This window comes from Erythranthe guttata, chromosome 3 (assembly GCF_056151865.1).
Source record: "Erythranthe guttata isolate IM_541 chromosome 3, IM_541, whole genome shotgun sequence".
In the NCBI taxonomy this organism is placed as follows: domain Eukaryota; kingdom Viridiplantae; phylum Streptophyta; class Magnoliopsida; order Lamiales; family Phrymaceae; genus Erythranthe; species Erythranthe guttata.
Genome location: NC_142535.1, coordinates 15,440,748 through 15,461,563, shown reverse-complemented (window position 1 = coordinate 15,461,563; position 20,816 = coordinate 15,440,748). Strand labels below are relative to the sequence as shown.

Below are 20,816 nucleotides of genomic sequence, written 5' to 3'. Positions count from 1 at the left end.
TTGCATCCTGATCCTATTCCTACCAATGATACTTTATCCAAAATGAGAAATTGACAAAAAAATGTTGACTCTTTATGCAAAAGGGGCATTCTTTCAGGGGTACATACGTCTTTTTATTAAAAAAAAGAAAAAGAAAAGAAAAAGAAATTGAATTTAAGGCAGAGCCTATATTGGCTATGGTGTGATTTGTGAAGGTCATAATCACATGCTCTGAAAACTCAATCTGAACAAACAAAACTACTTCTTTCTAATCTATCTCTTACAGCACGCCAACACTAATCTCTCTCTTCCTCTCTCTCTCTCTAAAAACAAGAATCTCTTATCTTGTTCCTCTCTCTCTCTCTCTCTCTCTATCACACCAATTCGTCTTTCCTTTATCCATTCTCCTCTTGTCGGTCATTAAACATCTGTTATTACTCCCCCCAATTCCTCTGTCTTTCCTCTTTTCGAACCCCCCAGATAATTTATTTTCTTAATTCCGATCCTCTTCATCAAAATCGGTTCTTGAAGATTTTTTACGGAGATCAACGTTCTCTTCTTACCAGGTTTGATCCTTTTATATACACAAAAGAACAATTTTTTATTGCGATTTATGGTCTTTTAGAACACCGATCAGTCGTTTCTTGGACAACAATTTAACAATAAATCGAACCCATGTTTCCGATCAGAGATTTCTTCTGTTGTCTGAAATCGAGTCCCACTTTCATAGTTGACTAATTAGCTGATCAGTTCTCTCTTGTATAATCTGTGAGCGTATATTTGATTAGTGGTATCTGGGTTTTTAAATATCTGGTTTTTATGACGAAATTATTTCTTCATTTAGAAAAAATAAAAAAATAAAAATTAGGTATTAATTAAATGATCGGCTAACAAATTTTAATTTGTCAAAAGAAATTAATTATTCATTTGTGAATGGTTTGAGCTTCATCTATAATCTGTATATGTGCATTGGGATTGAAATTTTTTTCGATTTTTCGATGATCGAATTTTGTAGGAATTTTTTTAGATGGCTTCATTACAAGGCCCTGTCGTTTGCCCTGTGATTCGTGCGGAAAAAACCGGATCGTACTTTGTCCCCGTCGATTCACCTCTGATGAAAGGTAGATTCATTAGAAATGGTGTTAGAGGGATCAAGATTAGCCGGGGTAGTTTGGGTAATCAACACCGTTCGAGGAAATGCAGAACTATCCGAGGCAGTTTCAGTTCCTCGTCGAATGGTAACGGTAGCATGGCCGGGAATTCCAACGAGAATGATGCCGATTACGTCAATTCAACTGTTCTTGAAGCTGGTAAATTATTATTCTCCTTTTTTTTTTCTCTTGGATAAAATCATTCGATTTATGCAACTCATTATGTGTTTATGCAATTATTTGAATTAGTCGAGGTTCGAAGTGGGCCCGAGGGTTTCATGATAAAGATGAGAGACGGCGGCCATTTGAGATGCGCCCATAATAACCCGAAGGCCGCTCATCTACCCGATTACGCTCCTCATCCTGCTATTGTATTGAAGATGGAAGATGGGACTGGCCTTCTTCTTCCCATTATTGTTTGTATGTGCAATTAAATTAAATTATCACTCTCTTCTAGTTATTTATTTATTTACTACGAGTTTTTTTTTATTAATTCTTTCTAATTGTGGCTTTTTTTTTTTGTTATAGTGGAGATGCCGAGTGTGCTTCTCATGGCAGCTGTGCGTAATGTCCAAATTGTATGTCGTCCCATTTCTAATTCTATTTTAAGTTACCGAACTTGGGAAATGATTAATTTAAAAAAAAAAAATAGTTCGTAAAGCTAATTATTTGATTTATTATGTTTCAGGCTCGGCCGACCATGTATCAAGTAGTGAAGGATATGATTGAGAAAATGGGATATACAGTAAGTTTGTACATATATTTATTCTCTTGTGCAGCACGAGTTTAAGGTTACTCATGTATTTATTTATTTAGTTTTTAAATTCTTTTTAATTTTTTATTTTTTTTGGCAGGTGAAACATGTACGTGTGACAAAGAGGGTGCACGAGGCATATTTTGCAGAGTTACTTCTCGCAAAGGTAAAGTCGACTCATTAGTTGTGGTTCCTATGTCGAATGAAATTATAGATATAAAAGAAAGATTTTTGCTCGATATTTGTTCACTGATTAAAAAAATAAATTATGTATGTTGGTTGTTGATTGAAGCCGGATAATGAAGGAGAGAGCGTAAGCTTCGATCTTCGACCCTCGGATGCCATCAATATTGCTGTCAGATGTAAGGTAATTCTAGTTTTAGGGGTTGCTTTCTTTCGATGTATTAATTCCGATTTTGACGGAATTGTTTTTATTAAAACAAGATTTGTTGTTTTATTTGTCTGAAGGTGCCGATACAAGTGAACAAGTTTCTTGCGTACAGTGACGGCATGAAGGTTATTGAATCTGCAAAGGTTACGGTGCAGAGCTCCGTCTCCGAAGGCCCGTTTTTCACTGAACTCGACAGGTACTATTTTGATAAATAATCGGAACTAATGTCGAGAATTATTTCACGCGTGTCTTAAATTTTGAATTTTATGGTTTGTAACTAATTAAAGTTTGTTTGAAACTTCGACGCAGACCTACCGGACAGCCTTGCTTTCAAACGAAAGAATTCAATCTAGTGCGGAACATGCAAATTGCTGCCGACGAAGAACGATACACAGATGCCGGTACATTCATTAATTATATTCGTCGTTGAATTACTATTCTAGGCAAGATAAAAATATAAAAATAAAATATATACCTCTATAAATTAATATAGTCGGGACTAGGGAAATTCTATTAATTTAACGAATTATTAAATTATTGAGTTAATAATTTAACACGTTTTCACCGAGTCGGGACCGAGAGAAACTATTGTTTAATTGAGGTTATTAATTTATCGAAGTTCTACTGTATTTATTTATACTAGGTTTTGTAACGACTGTTTTTCTGCAGCTTTGTGGCGGGACAAGCTGACTCAGCTCCGGTCGAAGAGGAACTGGACATAACACATTCGACAATCAAATGTTTCTATATTTAATTAAATTGTAGGTGATAATTTTTGTGATTTAGGTAAATGTAATTTCCCATATTACCCTTGGCGGAGCTATGGTAATGACGGTGTTGCGTTTTGCGGTTTTCAGGTACTGAAGTGGGATGGCTTTGTGTATATATATCGATGAGGCTGTTTTAAGTAATTAATTGTATTAACCCCTCCAGCCCCCGGAAATAAGTGTGTAGAAGCTTCTACCATGTGTACCTATATGTGTGTGTATATATATATACAGTTACAATCTTCGTAATTTTACTGTTGTAATTTTAACATGGATGGAAGTGCACTGTAAATAAACAGATGCTTTTGTTGCTCTGTTGTTGGTGTGCCTGCGAAAATTCGAAAAAGACAGAAAAATGTTGTTAAAATTCTTATTTTATTCGAATTTGGAACAAGAGGTTATAAGCTAATATAATTTTTGGAAATTTCAAAATTCCGTCAATTCCGAGGCGTTTCGAAATTGTAATTGATTTTTGCGCTTCAATTCTTTTGGAACGAAAATTAGAACCTATTTTGTAGTTCCCAAAAAAATTGATTTTCCGAAAAAATTATTTCCGACCAATTCCATCCAATTTTCATCCCTACCTAAAGAGATACGAGTAAAAATGCAGTTTCGAATGCACTATAATCTGATATTTACAGATCTATTATGTATCATCTAAATATGGATCTCAAATGGGATAAAAACGGTACAGACTGAAAAATATTTCACATAATGACATAATCTAGAAGATTTCACTAAAATTGACACCGCAAGGATAGACATGTAAGATTATTTATAGTTGAGAGATGATTGTAATTACCAAAATATGACGGGTTTTTTTTCGTAATTTAACCCTACCTCGGGGGTTGACCTAATTTACCCAAAAAAAAAAAAAGGAATATTTGGAGGAAATGAATCCCCATGCATAGATAGCGTAGAGCGGAGGCAAGCAACAATGAGTGGCTATATATAAAGCCCTTCTTTCGGCAATACAAAGTTGCAGGTGGGCAGTTACGTACCCAACAATCAATCAAACAAATTCCGAAGCATATTCCCGCCTGAAACTTATTCCCCCACCCACCACAATTCCGCCGCCGTAGGCTGCCCGGAAATTCCCAGCCGTCCACGGCCCACCGCCACCTTTATTCAAATTTTCAATTCATAACCCTACAATAACAATACGATATTATTACACACACTGATTCCCACGTACGTACAATGCCGAAACTTTCTGTTGATTTAATATATTCTGATTCTTCTTCAAAATTTCCTCTCGCTTCTCTCTGTTTTTTTTTTTTTTTTTTTTTTTGGTTTCCGATTCGCAAAATTGTAATGGAATCTATTTCCTCATATTATATTTATTTATTTTCCGTGAAATTGGGTTGCTGAGAAATTGAGAATGGGATTAATGGGAACATTAATTCAAATGTTGGGGGTGCAAATTAGCATTTTTGATTGGTTATTGGTTTGAATTGAGATCCTATTTCTAATTACTCTGCATTTGTATTCTAAATTTTGGTTGTGATCTGCACTCTGCAGATTCTTGAAAGCCTGAAAAAAGGTAAAAAAAAATGGAGGAACAGAAGGTGTTTGATGATATGCTTGAATGTAAGAAAAACATGAGCACTAACCCTATCATAAAGGTGAATTTTCCTTTATTACCCTGGTTAAAAATTACTTTTTTTTTTTTTGGTTTTTACCATATGTTGTAGCGTAAATTACGAAAAAAGGTTAAAAATAAGGGAACAATGCCTTTATCGGGATTTTTTCGATTTTGAAACCGATTAGTATTTCGCAATTTGGGATCGACATTTTGAGGTATATAATAATAGCTTGGTTTCCCAATTGATTTTGTTCAAGGCGATAAACTAGTTTCGATGTTCGAAGGATTATAAAGGAAGACGATTTCTCTGATTTTCTGCCATTGAAATGCTTGATTATATATCATTCTTCAGGACTTCGATTTCAAGGAGTTAAATGAAATTCAGAAACACTACCCGCAAGGCTACCACGGAGTAGACAAAGAGGGTAGACCTATTTACATCGAACGATTGGGGAAAATCAATGTAGAAAAACTTTTGAACGTCACGACATTGGATCGTTACGTAAAATACAAGATATACGAGTACGAGAAGACGCTCGCAATCAGGTTTCCTGCATGCTCTGTCGCTGCAAAAAGAAACATCAACCGAAGTGTAACAATTCTTGATGTCGAAGGTGTGGTAAGTAATATCTTTTTATTCATCACTACACCGTTGAATTAATAATTTATCATTTCGAAGAATTTTACGTAAGATTTTTAATTCATGGACAGAACTTCAAGAGCTTTACTAGACCTGTCCAAAAAGTTATTATGCAGCTTCGCAAGATTTTTGAGGACAACTATCCTGAAGTATGTCTTAATTTTAGCATATCCTCTCTTTTTTTTCGTACGTGATAATTTTGCTTACACTATTTTCTTTTTCCAAACAGACCCTTAGCAAAATGGTTATCGTAAATGCTGGACCGGGATTTAGGCTACTTTGGAATACTATCAAATGTTTTCTTCACCCTGATACAGTTTCCAAGATTCAGGTATGTCGTAATAACTGCATCCAAAAAAAAAAAACCGAAGTTCATTAATAGAAGGGTTTTATTTTTATTTTTCCTCTATGTGTAAATCGTAGGTTATTGGCAGCAAGTACGAAAGCAAATTACTCGAAATGATTGATGAAAGGTAATAAGTAGAGTTTGCGAAGATTATTTTTTATTTTTTATTTTTTTGGTGCAAGTTCGATTTTGCTGATATTTTTGCGATTGGCATTTATTAGCGAGCTTCCGGATTTTCTTGGTGGAAGGTGTAGCTGTAAGTGTGAAGGAGGTTGTCTTAGGTCAGACAAAGGCCCATGGAAAGACATATGTGTGGCTGATCAGAACCTTAAATTGGATCAATGTAATATTGTACCTCAGTGAAACTGCAGAAATTGTGTTTAAGTAACAAAGCTTTAGGAAGAATTAATTGATCAATTTTTTTTTAATATATTGTAGATGTGACTGTAAATATACACATCCTTGATTATATGATCAATTATTCAATTTTTTGTTAGGCATACACTAATTGTCTTCTAGTGTACAGATTGATTATGCCTGGCTGTGTATGATGTTTATCAGAAAAAGAAAATTTGATATTTCTTTTTCGAGCAAAGGTATTTACCAAAATTACAAGCGAATAATGCATGATTGATGTCTAAAGTTAACATTATCGAACCATTTCGATTTCGATTTTATATATTCAACCCAATTTCGATTTTTGTCGAAATTTGCGCATCATTTTGCCGAAAATACTCCTATTACTTGTAACTTGTAAGAGTAAACCAAAACACGATTCGATCCCCCCGATAAAAAAAATGCACTTCAATAATTATGTCAGAAAAAATAACGTAGTCACACACTCTCCTAATTTTAATTTTTTGGCTCTTAAAGAACTACTCCAATAAGGTTTGTTTGTATATTTTTTTTTAACGAAAGAATCTGCAGCCAACCATATAAGTATATTGGTTAAATCTACACTCTTGTACAATAGCTTGCAAACTATACAATAGACGTAAACCATACTAGGCTAACCATGTGTGTCGAACTCGACCTAGCGACGGACGACAAGGAGATTCAAACTTGGGTCAATTGACACATGCTCACTTATTCCAACCGTTAGATCAACCTTTGTGGGACCCAATACAGTTTCTTAAATCTACAAAATGTACTTCATTAACATATTTACATAGTTAAACCTCACAATTCAACTCCAATAAGGTATAAGGTATATACAGTTAAATCTCTATAAATTAAAACAGTTGGGACCATCAAAATTCCATTAATTTAGCGAAATATTAATTTATCAATAAATTAATAATTATTAATTTATACATTAATTAATAACTTATTAATTTATGAAATTACTTCTATTATTATTTTCAATAAATACATTTTTTTTCAAAAAAATTACGTGTATATTATTCAGTGTACCATTAATTTAATGCATTGTAGAGCCCGTTTTTACGAACGGAAGCTTTTAAAGCAGCAATGGTATATAACGATTTATGTTGAAGTATGAGAAAACCATACCAAAAATTCTAACTATGTTAAGAAAAGTGAGGGACGAGATTGATGGTAATGTGAACTTCAACAAGAAACAAACGAGAATTAAATTATACTGTATTAAGCCTTCATAGATCTATAAAATATGTATTGTATCATGTAATTTAAGAATTATTTTTTATGCATTATTAATTTATATACTATATGGGGCTTCTTAAAATTTTCGAATGTGTATTATCTTATAAATTTAACGAATTATTAATTTAGCACGTTGTCCCCAAGTCGGGACCGGGAAAATTTATTATTTAAGCGAAGTTATAAATTTATCGAGGTTCTACTGTATAATAACAAAATTTCCCAAATTATAGTCTTGGCTTCTTAATTATTAGAAACCCAATCTAAAATTTAAACAATCAAGATTTTTTTATTTTTATAAACTACGATATCTTACTAATTCATAATCCATTTATGACAATAAAATATAATAAATGTGAAAATTGAAATTATATGTCAATCAATATTCACTTTATTATATACTATTATTCTACGTATTAAACACACTATTGAAATACAAGTGTTAGTGGTATTAATTAACATAATTCGCATATTCCCCGCCAAAAGAAACACGGGAAGCACAAGGTGTGGCCACGTGGCTAGGGCCCACACCCACCAGCTAACATTTAACCGCCCTTTGTACAAACTCTTTTAATTTGCTCTCTCAACGCGCTCTCTATCTTTTCTCTTCTCTCCCCCCATACTGCAAAAGATCTTTTCCGTATCTTTTTTTGTTCTTTTTTCTTTTTTTCTTTTTTTTTTTTTAATTTCAAAAAAAATGTCCAAAACCCTCGATCGAATTTCCAGCCCTTGTGAGTAACGGAACAATCATTTGTGCTCGTATTTTTTATATTTATACTGTTTGCTGTATCAAAATTCAGTTGATTGTTCTAATTGTTCGTGCCGTCGTTTTTTTTTTTTTTTTTTTTGGATTTAGTATCGAAAATTAGGGTTTTCTCCAATTATGATTTTGCGATTAAGGAAAATGCATTAGTGAAAAAAATGCAGCTGATCTTTGATTTTCAATTTCAGTTTTTTTTTTTAATAAAGTTTTTATGATTTCTGGTATAGGCGTAATTTTGAAGTGTTTTGAATTTTGATGGGTGAATGATTATGTTGGGATAGAACTAGATTTTTTTTGGAAATGGAGTTTTACTAGAAACTTAGTTGCCAAGCATATATACTCTAATGGTACATGATGCTTATTATGAGATTTTGTTAGTTAGTAACTGCATAACATCAACAATCAATAGAGTTTTTACTATGTTATAGAGTAATAAATTTGTGTTTACAAATTGAGAGAGTTGTTACTATATTTTGATCGAACTCTATTTCGATTGTTTAGTAAACCGGGTTAGTTTTTTAGTGCACCAAGTACCATATTGATGTTTTTAAGAAGAGTATTTTTACCTGTGTGTGTGTGTGTGTGTGTGTGTGTGTGTGTGTCTATTAGAGGGTGGATGGGGTGGAGTAAGTAATTTTTATTAAGTATTTTCGAGATTTTTTTTCCGCAGTCTGCATTGAATATTGATGTCGAACAAAGATGTTAATTTTCTGTTTTTAAGGTTTCGAACATAGGTATCACTTTTTTCAGGATTAAGATTTCTCGTAATTATGGTTTAGATCACTCAGTTCTTCTGGTTTAGGTTTACTATTTACGGAACTGCCTTTTCGTCTTTGTTGTTTTGTACGTAATGTGGCCTTTACCAAATGGGATTTTCTTCCCGTGTTTGGTACTGTTTCAAGTTTTTATGCGGTGTTAGTTTTCATCGAAGCATTTATTCCATTTGACGGGGTTTACCTCTCACTGCTATGAATTTAACACTTCGATTGAAGAATATATTTTTTCTTGCTCAGGTTGCTGTAAAAATGAAAAACACAAACATAAATCAGATGCTGAAAACTCCGAGGAAAAAATTGGTATCCTGAAAAAAGCAAAAAGTGTATCAAGTAAACTTCGGAACTCTATAAAAAACAAGGTGAAAAGGATAAATGATGCTGGAGTTCATAAAATCGAGGATATTCATGTCGAGGAGCAAAAGGCTGTTGATGCTTTTCGAGAAACACTTGTCTTGGATAATCTGCTTCCTGCAAGCTTTGATGATTATCATATAATGTTAAGGTAAAAAAAAAAAATCTCATCCGCATGCTTATTAAATGTCTTGTATTATCGTCAATAATTATGTGATTCAAAAAAATGGAGTGAGTTGAAATGACTAATATGTCGAAACACCTTTGTGACTTTGTCTGTATTTACTTCTGACTACAGAGTGTTTCCGTAACCAATTGTTCTTTCTTCTGATTGCTTAATGTATTTCCAGCTTGCCAAAAAAAAATGAGTGAGAAAATACAGTAGTAAAACTTTTGGCTTAACGGCTTAGTCAATAATACCTGGTTGCTTGTGCTCATCTTACTGCTTCCGAGAATAGCTAGGACTAGTGTAATTGAACTTAACAATTCATATATTTTATTTTTTATTTCTTTGCATTGTTGCATCTGTTTTACCGAAACCTCAATGATCATGATTTGGGATGAAAAAAGCTAATCAATAACTTGCAGATTTCTGAAAGCGAGGAAGTTTAACATTGAAAAGGCAAAGGTCATGTGGGCAAACATGCTTCAGTGGAGGAAAGACTTTGGTGCTGATACAATCATGGAGGTTATCTTTTATGTTGTATTTATCGATCGATCGATCAATACATTCTGTTGCTGCAAAGGTGTTTAGATAATATGTATGTATTATGTATCTAAAATGATAGCTAGAATCATGCAGTGTCTCTAGACTCGTCCACAAATGAAGGGTTTTGAATTTTTGAAGCTCGTGCGTTGTACATTAGATTCCGACTACTACAAGATTTAAAATACTGAAGTCCCGTCTCAGAATAGTTGACGTGTACGTGTTATAATGAGCCATACTGAAGTCCCAAGTTTTAGGCTAGTTTTATTTTATAATTTGCTCATCAACTTTTAGAAAATTGAAGGTTGTTATCTGTTCACTTGACGTCTTCTCAATTCCGATGAATTTCTCGTTGTTTCATTTGTTTCTCAAATCTTAATGTGTGTGCGCTTCATATTATACTCAGGACTTGGACTTCAAAGAGTTGAACGAGGTCCAACAATATTACCCGCAAGGTTATCATGGTGTCGACAAGGATGGAAGGCCGGTATACATCGAAAGATTGGGTATGATTGATACCGACATGCTACTCCAGGTCACGAATATGGACCGATTTGTGAAATACCAAGTACAGGAGTTTGAGAGAAGTCTCGCGTTTAGGTTTCCTGCTTGTTCTGTTGCTGCAAACAGGCACATTGATTCTAGTACAACAATTTTGGATGTTCAAGGATTGGTAATAATTATTAATATATATATATTTATACTTTTTCTTTTTTAATTTTTTTTTTAATTTTGTTCTTGGTTACATGATTAGGGATTAATGAGTTTGACTGGCCCTGTTATAGAATTTATTAAGTTGGTTCAGAAGATTGACAACGACAATTATCCTGAAGTATGTTTTTTCTCTACTACTTCTCTCGATTGTTTCCAAATGCTTTCTATTGAAGCTTCGTTTTTTAAAATACATTACAGACACTTTACCGGATGTTCATCATCAATGCTGGTCCTGGCTTCAGAATGATCTGGAACGCAGTCAAGCCTTTACTTGATCCCGACACTACTTCAAAAATTCATGTATTTCTGATGATTCATGAAATGGCACATAATAATGTAGCTCGTAGCCACCGGGATAATATATATATTTTTTTAATTTCTTTTGTGAAATTATGTAGGTACTTGGCAGCAAATATCAAGAAAACTTGCTTGAAGCAATTGACGGAAGGTGAATTGTTATTACGTTTGCTTACCGATCAGTTGGTATTTTTTAGTTGTTTTAGAACTTACGGGATTATTTTGTTGGCAGTGAGTTGCCAGATTTTCTTGGCGGTAGCTGTTTGTGTGCAATTGAGGGAGGCTGTTTGAGGTCCGATAAAGGACCATGGAAAGACCAAAATTTATCGAAGGTGATGAATTGATTATATTTAACTGTTTTGAGTATTTATTTTTTTATCAATATATATATAGCTCTGTGAAATTTGACTGTTGAAATTTTTCGATGTGTAGACGAGTATAGATGTAGAGGTGAGTACCGTCCAGGGAAATACGATCTTAGATAGCGGGGATTGTTAGTTTGTCTAGGTGAGGCATCAAGTCCTGATTTTTTATTTGCTTATCCCGAATTTTTCTTTTCGGTGGGACTAATTTTAATGCGTTGGTTTATATCTTTGCATCAGATGAACGGTGAGGAATGAATCTGAAGCTGACAAAATCAAGGGTGGTGTTTCTTGAACACTTGAATATTTCTAAGTGTCCGACGACAAGTTGTAATAACATATTGGAGATAATGAATCACTCACAAGTATTGGCACTTCAATTGGGTTGTGTCGGAAACTAGCGGATACAAACGAAGCTTTTTAACATCGAACGAAGCCCCGTATGGTTTTTTCTTGAAGATGTTTCTGTCTTCATTTTCTTTTGCTATGGTTATATTATATACATTTATGTTTGTTCATCTTTATATCCTGCTTTGGCTGAATTTGAGTTTTGATTACAAGGAAATGGCAGCTACTACTAGTTTAACAGGAATGAAATGGTCCAAATGGATTCCCCTAAACTTAGACTAAATTACCCTAATGGGGCCTTTACACGGAATCTTTATTCTACTTTAATAATACATTAACAACTTTTTAATATTACCATTAGACAGAAACAAACATCGAGTGAATTTTGATAATTATTGATAGTTGGATAATGTAGCATAAGTTTAGAGATTTTTTCATAATTTACTCAAAAAATAATGCGATATGAAGCAATTAGTAATAAGAGACCAAGAACGTACGGTACCCATTGGACTAGTCAATCTATAATGCCTAAAATCTTATCATAATAAAACCAAAAAAAGAATAAAAAAAATCTACCTAAAAAATAAATAGTACACGCCAAAATCACCACATAAAATAAAATGAAGTGGTTTTATTCAACAACCGTAATTATTCAAGTAATCATCATCATCAGGCCCTGATTTCCTTAGCCTCGAGGAATTTGACGAGGTTTAGTAATGCAACGTCAGCATTCTCACTCTTCATCAGTTCTCCGGCGACCTCCGCCGGAGTCGCCTGAACTTTCGCCAGAAGCTCGTCAATCGCCGCAAAAAGCGGATGCCCCTCCTCCTCCTCCCCATCTATCCTGAGGTAAGTGGAGGCGAGTATCTTGAAACCACTGAATTTGCAATAACCCATTTCCAATTGTACGTCCATCCGACCCGGTCTGAGCAGGGCCGGGTCTAACCGGTTCTTGTGATTCGTTGTGAACACTATTATTCTCTCGTCTCCACAGCTCGACCACAATCCATCGATGAAGTTCAGTAGTCCCGATAGTGTTATCTGAGTTTCACATCAACAAACAACTTTTACTTTTCTATAGAGAGAGAGAGAGAGAGAGATAGTGTGTGTGAGAGAAAGTGTGTGTGTTCTAGAGAGAGAAAGTGTGTGTGTTCTATAGAGAGAGAGAGAGAGAGAGAGAGAGGCAAAACCTTGTCGTCTTCAGGTGTACTAGTATCAATATCTCTGTTCTGCAATCCAACATTGCAATCAATGTCTTCAATCACCAGTATAGAACGATTCGCCGAACCAATCAACAGCCTCCTCAGATCTGAATTGCACTGAACCTCTCTCAAATCCAAATCATAAACATCGAACTTGAGATAATTAGCCATGGCCGCCACCAAGCTCGATTTCCCAGTCCCCGGCGGCCCGTAAAACAAGTACCCCCTTTTCCAAGCTTTCCCTACCCTCCTGTAATAATCCTTCCTCCTCAAAAACCTATCCAGATCCCCAATCAAATCGTCCTTCGTATCAGGATCCATCGCCATCGTTTTGAATGTTGCGGGGTGGTTCAGCACGACGGAGCTCCAGTAATCGGTGCCGTTGTAATCGACGGTGTGGAGGCGCACCGTTCTGATTTCGTCTTTGATCTCCTTCGATTTTTGGAGTATGTAGGGGAGGTAGGTTTTTAGGGCGTGGTCTCTGTGTTTTTTGTGGAAGCTCAGTTCGAAGAAGCGGAGCTCGGTTTTGGGGGCGGTGTTTTTGCCGACTTGCGCCGCCTGTTTGACGGCGGAGGATTGGAGGACCCACTTGTACTTGATCCCGCCGTGGACGTCGACGATTTCCTGGTTTTTGTCGACGGTGACGGAGAGTTCCTCGTCCTTTTCGGGTTTGGTCACTTTGATTCTCTGCGTGGAGGAGGAGATTTTGGTGCCGAGGTAGACGGCGGCGGCGGCGAACATTTGGTTGGAGGTAAGGCCCTCGGATTCTTCGACGACGACGGTGAGTTGGGAGGAGAGGCGGCCGGAGAGTTTGAGGAGGGAAGAGGAGAAGTAGGTGTGGATTTGTTGTGGGATGAGATCGCTGGCGATGGATTTGAAGAGGATTACGGAGGCGGTGACGGAAGCCGCCGCCGTCAGAACTTTGTTGGAAGAGGGGAGAGATTCGAATGTGAACGCCATCATTTGTTTTCCTCTGTCACTGTCACTGTGTGTTTAGTGCGTGTTTTATATATATATATATATATGTAGTCTGTAGAGGTTTCTTGGAGAAGGGTGTTTACTGGGACTCGTTGATTGTGTAATTTGGGCTCTTCATTTTGATCCATCAATGGTTTATTTTGGTCTCAAATTCCAGTCGTATTTTTATTATTATTATTATTATTATTATTATTAATTTTTTTATTTATTTATAAAATTCATATATAAAATTAGATTAGATACAGCTAAATTATAGCTGCTGTAAAATGTTTTTACTTTTTAGATATTCAATTTTGGCAGACTGAAGATGGGGTTACATAAAAAAAGAGTTGGATCGGAGTGGTCGTCAGAAGATAGTGCGCGGCAGAAGTGGTCGCATATATACACGAGTTCGCCTAAGAAGAACACCGTAACAAGGAATTCGCAAACTAAATGGCTCACCGACAAGGTTCCCTAAGCACATATCAGTTCGCAAGAGAGGAAGCGGGGTAGGTGTAGAGAATTCGAGGAGAATTTCCAGGAAATATTAGTTTCAGCAAAAAGTGGAAGGGCTTTCGGCAAATTGAAAGCACTAATCCAAAGAAGAAGAAAACACAAGATACACTTGTAAACTCAGCTGCTAAAATGCCGTCCTTATGTCAATAGATCACAAGATATCTGGTCACAGATTAGTTGGTGGTTTAAAACATCTCGATGCATGAACGGAATTCGTTTCCAGTATAGCTAAATGTACGGGATTACAACAGCAAACATTTAATTTATTGAGAAAAGATAGATACTGATACAAATACATGAAACCATAGACAACTAAGTCGTCGCCGAATCACCTAACTTTTTGTCCTGGAGTTTTCACGGATAAGGGTAACCCATCACTCAGCATGCCGTTTCCAACAAGCTCAGTCCAAAATCTAACTTTATAATTCATTGCTTCTCATACGGGCTGGAAACGAAAGGCACCAAAGTAATAGATACATCATTGTCTTCATAGGATTAAAAAAGCTGGCATGTCTTTTTCGTTGAGCTCCTCAATTAACGTCCAATTTCTGCACAAGCATGAAAAACTACATGTTTAAATGACGGCAAATGATTTGTTAATCACACACCTAAGTTAAGGTTCCAATTCAAAATCATTACAAGTTCTTTCGACAGCTATAAAACCCACAAGGAATGATCAAAGCCGGTTCCTGATCTATAGCTTGAGACAGTCATTCTAAAGATGAACTGAAATGCAATGCCAAATTGAATTATACGTATTTTAAATTACAAATAACATGAAAGGAACCAAGAAATACTACTGACTTACAAGAATTTATTTCCACTTGGCTATGTAAGAGTTTAAAGAACCGTCGATGCCGACGCCATTTTGAATTGCTTCATCGTCTTTCACCATCTGGACATAGCAGCTAACTATCTTCTGATCTAACTCGTAGTAATACTCCATTTTCTTCAGTGGTTTCATGTCCAGGTCAATGAAAGATGCCTACAAGATTGTACAGATAATGAACTATTGTCAAAAGGAAATTAGACCAGCATGCCAAAACACAACAAATGACGACAGTGTAGAACAATGGGAAACATTTACTGTAGATTAGAATAATTTCAGAAGAAGGAGGCAAGAAGATGAAACATAAGTGAATATTGCAACGAGTACATGGATCTAATGGTGCAGCATTTCAATAATACGTGCGAGTCTTACAAAAATCTTACCTGTAATAAATGGTAGGGAAAAACAAATATATGTCAATGAATTTTATATCTTCTCTGAATCGACCCTTCATTACTAATAAACCAAATATATACTAATTCAGATTTCATGCTAAAAACGAGATCTTTTACATGCAGAAGTTAATCATAATACTAGGAAGGATAGATAAGTTCTTCACCTTGTAATCAAAAGTTTGATTGATTGATTTCAGGAGTACAGACCTATGTGGAGACTCGACATCCATACTTTTTCTCGGCCTAAAACTAATCATCATACTTAGGTCCTTTCCGGTGGCAGATATCAAATAATCCCTCACAACTTTTAATTTTTCATGCTTCGACATGGAATGTATTGGTGAGTATCTTCCTGACAGTTTGTTTTCGCCTTTTTGGCGACAGACCATACAAGGGAGAGAAACAAAGTCGTAATAGGCATGAATGGCCCCTTCAATATCGATTGCATCAAGCTTCTGTACTTCAAGAAGCAGATTCAATAAACCAGATTTCATAACAGTTTCAGTAAGAAGCTCCAGAAAATATTTCGAGTGCATCCCATCTTTTGCCACTATAACGCGTTTAATACCATCTTGGAATGCTTGATCAACCGTATAACTCACACAGTCTGCAGCACCATCCATGCCTCCAAATATAAGTGAACCGTTTAAGAAAACTCGGAAGTTGTTCTGGGGTGTAAGAAACAGAGACTTAATTGCATTTTGTACTCCATCCTTGGAACCGGAAAACAAATCCAGTGGGTCATATTTACTTATTTGTGATATCTGCATTTAGAGAATCTCCATCAGTAACAAGCTAACTAAAACTTTATTCCATAAATATTTAGATATAAGATGATAGACAACCAATCTCAATTCATTGATAGAGCTGAAATGCTGCAACCAGACATCCATTATGATGCTTATTTCCATGCAAGAAAAAGCTTAGATAAGGTTTAAGTATTACCACTCCATCACGCAATTTCAGAGCTTGGTGCATTTTAAAGCGAGTAATTCTCTTTTTGACTGCATTTTCTTCAGCTATAAAGTCTGAAGTAGGAAGAAATCCACCTTTGGGCTGTTTTTGCAGAAGACGAGAATAAAATGAAAGATGTTATATACTGCCAGAAAATTATTGAAGGATTACATCTCTAGCGATATATCATATACGCGAAGAGAAGCAAGTGGTGTGGATTTTAAGAGATGCACCTTTATCTCAACAGAAAGACAAAAGTCCTCTTTCAGAATACCTCTAACTGTAAAATTGACCAAAATTAGCAGATCTAAAAATAAGAAAGCATACACAGAAATGCATAGCTAATATTTGATCTCCTTACGTACCAAATTTATGTTTTGTCATTATTTTAGATGCTTCAAGATGTTTCCACTTTTCCCTCATTATGGCAGTTCTCTTTTGTACTAAAGGGGTGCAAGAGTTCTGGTTGTTGCCAGTGGCAAAGTTATACCCATTCACCGTACCAAATATACAGACATGATTTTTGAACAACCGTTTTCAAATTGGAGATATTAGTTGTCTGCTTGTGGACTGAATAAAATAGGTCTTGAAGTCCAATTAATGAATCGAGTGATCATCTCCGGAACTAGATGAATCATCTACGATTCAATAACCGAACAATCAAGACATATTTAAGTCACTCCACAAGCAGACAACTAATATCTCCAATTTGGAAACAGTTGTCAATAATCGTGTCCGTATATTAGGTGGCGTGAATGGGTGTAACACTGCCATTGGCAACAAATAGCTCAACAACCAGAACTCTTGCACCCTCTTAGTAAAAAATAGATAATGAGGGAAAAGTGGAAACACCCTGAAGCATCTAAAATTATTTTAAAACATAGATTAGGTAAGTAACAAGTGCACAAGCAAGATTAAATCAATGTAAGTAAGTAACTCATACCAGAAGGAAATATTGAATGATCAGCAATGACAAGAACTGAATCACACAGGGGATTGACTTTGGCAGCATCAACGCGCCACGCAGGACGCTGAAGAAGAACTTTGTGTTCAACTGCCTTTAAAAACTCTCTTGAAACAAGAATGCGGATCTGTAAAAAGTCATTAGACAAGATCCAATAGCTCAATTGCTCTGGAGACTGATGATAATTTTACAAACAGAACACCACATAGGAGGTACGATTAAAGGATGAAAGAGTGTATCAACAAAACTAGTTACAGTTTGTGATTAGAAGACAAAGAAAAAAGTTGGCAAACAGAAACAGTAGTAGCCAAGAACAAAACGGTGCAGTATCATTTGAGTGTTTTTTTAGTGAGGAAAATCAATGATCACGAGGCTCACACGTTACAAATAGACAAAAAAAATGGTTGGTTACACAAAAGGAATCAATAGAACTTCAAATATAAAAAAAAAAAAAATAATAAATAAATAAATAAATAGGCAATAATAGCTTACCCCTGCATCAACATGTTCAGAACCCAACAATGGGCACATTACTTTTTGCACATACATTTGCTCTGCAATTTCCCTTGTGCGGGCAGCAACAATGCCTTCAAATTTTCCCCATAAGAGTCGTTCATCCTTGGTTAGAGCTGAATGATGATTCTCAAATTTAGATACTTTATTTGATACTTTTTGTATCCGTAACACCTTCCCAACCTAGATGCAATAGAGAAATTTAAGAAATTCGTTAAATATATTTATCTAGTTGTACAATTAGTGGACGAATTCAAGGCACTCTTCAATCTTCAAATACCAAATTTACTATTTTCAACACTGAAAAATAGTCACTCTTGGACAGATTAAGTAGTTCCAAAAAATCTTAGTTGTCCGTTTTTCACGCACTTGGTTCATCAATCAACTTTCGAAATTAATACATTGATCACTTGAAACATGTATCAACTATCTTCACTTTATTTTTTCTCACAAAAAATATTGAACGATGCACGATGGTCATCTACAAAGAGGCAAATCCAATAAAACCACATGCCAACCTAGGTTCAGAACCAATTTTCTGAAGAAATGCAAAATGGCAAAAAATTATTTATAGCGACTTTGTCAATTTTCTTTCTAACTAAATAAATGAAGCAATAAAAACCAAATGGATGGCCAATTTACAATACTATCAAAATTCATTTTTCAGTCTCAATCACCATATCCCTAACAGTGATGTAAAAAAAAAAAATCTCAGCAAAATGACCCTTAAACTTAGCTGTGTAAATCTAAGCAAGGAAAAACAAAAAATAATTGTTTTTGTGTAGTTGTGTCGGTTATGAATATTTCTGCTTTGCAGCCAAAAAGAAATCTTATCTCAAAGAAACAATCTTAAAATAATTTCAAAGTCTAGGACAAATCATTAAAGAAACAGAAAGAGAATTTACAAAACTAGGAGAGCTTCCACAATAGGCAAGAACCAAGTTCACGGCTCCTTCTCCTCTATAAGCCCATTCATCCGCGTCTTTTTCCTGTAAAACCTCCGCCATTCACTGCACACGAACAAAAGAACACTTAAATATACAGAACATATATGTAGTTTTGTAGCTTCAGGGCACCTTAACACCTTGGTGCACCTTTGGGCCGTTCCACTCAAAAAATTCATCATATTGCCGTCTGGTGTGTTACAACCAAATTGATTGTCCAGACCAAACTGTCCAGCCATAGCCTCGATTCCACAAATTCACACATGCACCCAACTCACAAAAACAAAACACATGTTCAACAATCACCTATAGAACTAATACTACACAACCGACCTACATCGGTTAGGTCACTAGGGCTAAATAAATTTCCAAGAGACATTCACCATACTGTAATACAAAAAGTTCATCAAATACAACTAGATCATTCACCATATCAAAAAAGAAAAACATATAAAACACTACAAAATTTCCAAAAACATAAAGACCTGAAAGATTTATGGCAGGGGTAATTTATAAGGGACCAATTATATGAACAGTTTTCCGAGGAATAAGAATTTTGAATCGGAAAAAAAAAAATTAGAACTAATAAGCAATAATTCACATCTAGTCGCTTCAAATACCCTTCCTTTACTGAAATCGCAGCATGATTATCACATGTGGTGGCTGGGGAATTTTCGCTATGATCAGAAATTCAGAATTTCACACAACAGATTAAATTCAGGCTTCAGCTAATAAATTAATCCCCCACGGAATACGCTAAAATAACCAGTGAAATGCTGAAGAAAAAAAAGAGGAAAGTTACTCAACGGAGATTCGAGAAAGCGCCTCCGTCAGAGTCTGATCGGCCGCCGCACCGTCGGCGACCTCCACCGGTCAGTGTGTAGACGGATGCAACGGTTTGAACCGGCGATCCGTTCCGAATGTGGAGAAGAACCCCCGCGAAATTCAATGGGTTCTAGTGAGTTTGCACTGAACGAATTTAACATGGAGAATTAGGGTTTAGAGAGAGAGAGAGAGATTGAGGATTTAGAGAGAGAGAGAGTATGATGGATACTTCAAAGTTCATACTCAAGCTCACATGTGGTGGTATGCATGTGTGTTAACCGACAGATGTAATTTCCCTGCATTAAAATATTAATTAAAAATATATATATTTTTCTGCCACATAAAAACATTCTATACAATGCTCCACAGTTTTCGAATAAAAGAATAATTTATTATTTTTTTCAACAGGTAATGATGATGACGACGAGAGAATTTTTTGGGTGGGCCAGAGAGAAGAACCAGGGCCCGGCCCAAGCCCACATGGGAATCCTCTCGGCAAAAATAGAAAGTTTGGGGCCTTATTTAAATATAAAAGTAAATATTTAATTTGACAATTGATTAGGAGTTTTTTAGTTTTTAATTCCAAATAAAAACACTCTTAAAATAATATTTATCACATTACCTTGTTAGGGTAGGTTTTATTTTTTTTTATTTTTTTTTTAGGGTTTGGGTGTTTAAATAATGTAAAATTATATTTACACCAACTCAATGAAAACTTCCAAAGTAAGCATTCAAAACGAAATTTGCAATTTACAATTAGATGAGATTATATTAATTTTCTATTGATATATTTAATTATTTAATTAATAAGATGTTTGATTTTTTAGATATGCTACATTCTGATTTTATATGTGATTTGTTTATAAAATCTTTTCTTTAACAAATTTAACATGTAGTTTTAAGATTACCGATAAAATAGTATTTTTGTTGTTTAGTCACCCTCTTACAAAATTAATTTGAGAGAGAAATTGTGATTTTATTTTAATGAAATAATATCATTTAATTGCATGCTTTAACTTTTAAATCGGGTTTGAATACATATATTTTTTTTCAACCAGAGGTGTTATTAGTAGCTAGTTAGCTACTATCTAGTCAATATGGTCTAATAGTAGTAACCGAACGAGTCCTGAGTCTGTTAATTTTAGTATTATATGTGTTTCGTCTATA

The 20,816-nt window shown here is 35.1% G+C and overlaps 5 protein-coding genes across 14 annotated transcripts; 3 read left to right on the top strand and 2 right to left on the bottom strand.

Annotated features, from left to right (window-relative positions):
• The first annotated feature begins 160 nt into the window (after nucleotides 1-160).
• On the top strand, nucleotides 161-3,409 carry LOC105962995 (bifunctional nuclease 1). Of its 3 annotated transcripts, none has more exons than XM_012987345.2 (11): nucleotides 161-545; nucleotides 995-1,289; nucleotides 1,380-1,550; nucleotides 1,659-1,708; nucleotides 1,819-1,875; nucleotides 1,985-2,050; nucleotides 2,177-2,251; nucleotides 2,353-2,471; nucleotides 2,585-2,676; nucleotides 2,945-3,036; nucleotides 3,133-3,409. In XM_012987345.2, the coding sequence occupies exons 2-10, from the start codon at nucleotides 1,007-1,009 to the stop codon at nucleotides 2,995-2,997; spliced, it is 966 nt and encodes a 321-aa protein (XP_012842799.1). In that variant the 5' UTR covers nucleotides 161-545; nucleotides 995-1,006; the 3' UTR covers nucleotides 2,998-3,036; nucleotides 3,133-3,409. The 3 variants fall into 3 exon arrangements, with proteins under 3 accessions (XP_012842799.1, XP_088671777.1, XP_088671776.1); XM_088815651.1 differs by having other exon boundaries at nucleotides 163-545; nucleotides 2,945-3,040; XM_088815650.1 differs by having other exon boundaries at nucleotides 262-545; nucleotides 1,007-1,289.
• A 519-nt stretch (nucleotides 3,410-3,928) lies between these two features.
• Nucleotides 3,929-6,117, top strand: LOC105963013 (phosphatidylinositol/phosphatidylcholine transfer protein SFH1). The gene is made up of 7 exons (XM_012987365.2): nucleotides 3,929-4,233; nucleotides 4,564-4,667; nucleotides 4,980-5,246; nucleotides 5,339-5,416; nucleotides 5,497-5,598; nucleotides 5,691-5,740; nucleotides 5,835-6,117. The coding sequence occupies exons 2-7, from the start codon at nucleotides 4,596-4,598 to the stop codon at nucleotides 5,974-5,976; spliced, it is 711 nt and encodes a 236-aa protein (XP_012842819.2). The 5' UTR covers nucleotides 3,929-4,233; nucleotides 4,564-4,595; the 3' UTR covers nucleotides 5,977-6,117.
• A 1,677-nt stretch (nucleotides 6,118-7,794) lies between these two features.
• Nucleotides 7,795-11,726, top strand: LOC105962996 (phosphatidylinositol/phosphatidylcholine transfer protein SFH12). Of its 2 annotated transcripts, none has more exons than XM_012987346.2 (10): nucleotides 7,795-7,964; nucleotides 9,010-9,274; nucleotides 9,712-9,811; nucleotides 10,236-10,502; nucleotides 10,584-10,661; nucleotides 10,742-10,843; nucleotides 10,942-10,991; nucleotides 11,073-11,172; nucleotides 11,273-11,347; nucleotides 11,443-11,726. In XM_012987346.2, the coding sequence occupies exons 1-9, from the start codon at nucleotides 7,931-7,933 to the stop codon at nucleotides 11,336-11,338; spliced, it is 1,062 nt and encodes a 353-aa protein (XP_012842800.1). In that variant the 5' UTR covers nucleotides 7,795-7,930; the 3' UTR covers nucleotides 11,339-11,347; nucleotides 11,443-11,726. The 2 variants fall into 2 exon arrangements, with proteins under 2 accessions (XP_012842800.1, XP_088671773.1); XM_088815647.1 differs by having other exon boundaries at nucleotides 7,795-8,318; nucleotides 8,406-9,274.
• A 299-nt stretch (nucleotides 11,727-12,025) lies between these two features.
• LOC105962997 (AAA-ATPase At3g50940) lies at nucleotides 12,026-13,777 on the bottom strand. The gene is made up of 2 exons (XM_012987347.2): nucleotides 12,741-13,777; nucleotides 12,026-12,591 (listed from the first exon to the last, which is right to left on the bottom strand). Exons 1-2 carry the CDS (start codon nucleotides 13,713-13,715, stop codon nucleotides 12,220-12,222), a joined length of 1,347 nt encoding a protein of 448 aa, XP_012842801.2. The 5' UTR covers nucleotides 13,716-13,777; the 3' UTR covers nucleotides 12,026-12,219.
• Nucleotides 13,778-14,424: 647 nt separating this feature from the next.
• On the bottom strand, nucleotides 14,425-20,027 carry LOC105962998 (inositol-pentakisphosphate 2-kinase). Of its 7 annotated transcripts, none has more exons than XM_088815643.1 (10): nucleotides 19,879-20,027; nucleotides 19,632-19,793; nucleotides 18,786-18,890; nucleotides 17,860-18,063; nucleotides 17,347-17,494; nucleotides 16,637-16,683; nucleotides 16,395-16,505; nucleotides 15,614-16,213; nucleotides 15,034-15,210; nucleotides 14,425-14,773 (listed from the first exon to the last, which is right to left on the bottom strand). In XM_088815643.1, the coding sequence occupies exons 3-9, from the start codon at nucleotides 18,885-18,887 to the stop codon at nucleotides 15,040-15,042; spliced, it is 1,383 nt and encodes a 460-aa protein (XP_088671769.1). In that variant the 5' UTR covers nucleotides 18,888-18,890; nucleotides 19,632-19,793; nucleotides 19,879-20,027; the 3' UTR covers nucleotides 14,425-14,773; nucleotides 15,034-15,039. The 7 variants fall into 7 exon arrangements, with proteins under 7 accessions (XP_088671769.1, XP_088671772.1, XP_088671770.1 ...); XM_088815646.1 differs by having other exon boundaries at nucleotides 18,957-19,793; nucleotides 19,879-20,009; XM_088815644.1 differs by having other exon boundaries at nucleotides 18,965-19,793; nucleotides 19,879-20,004.
• Nucleotides 20,028-20,816: the final 789 nt, after the last annotated feature.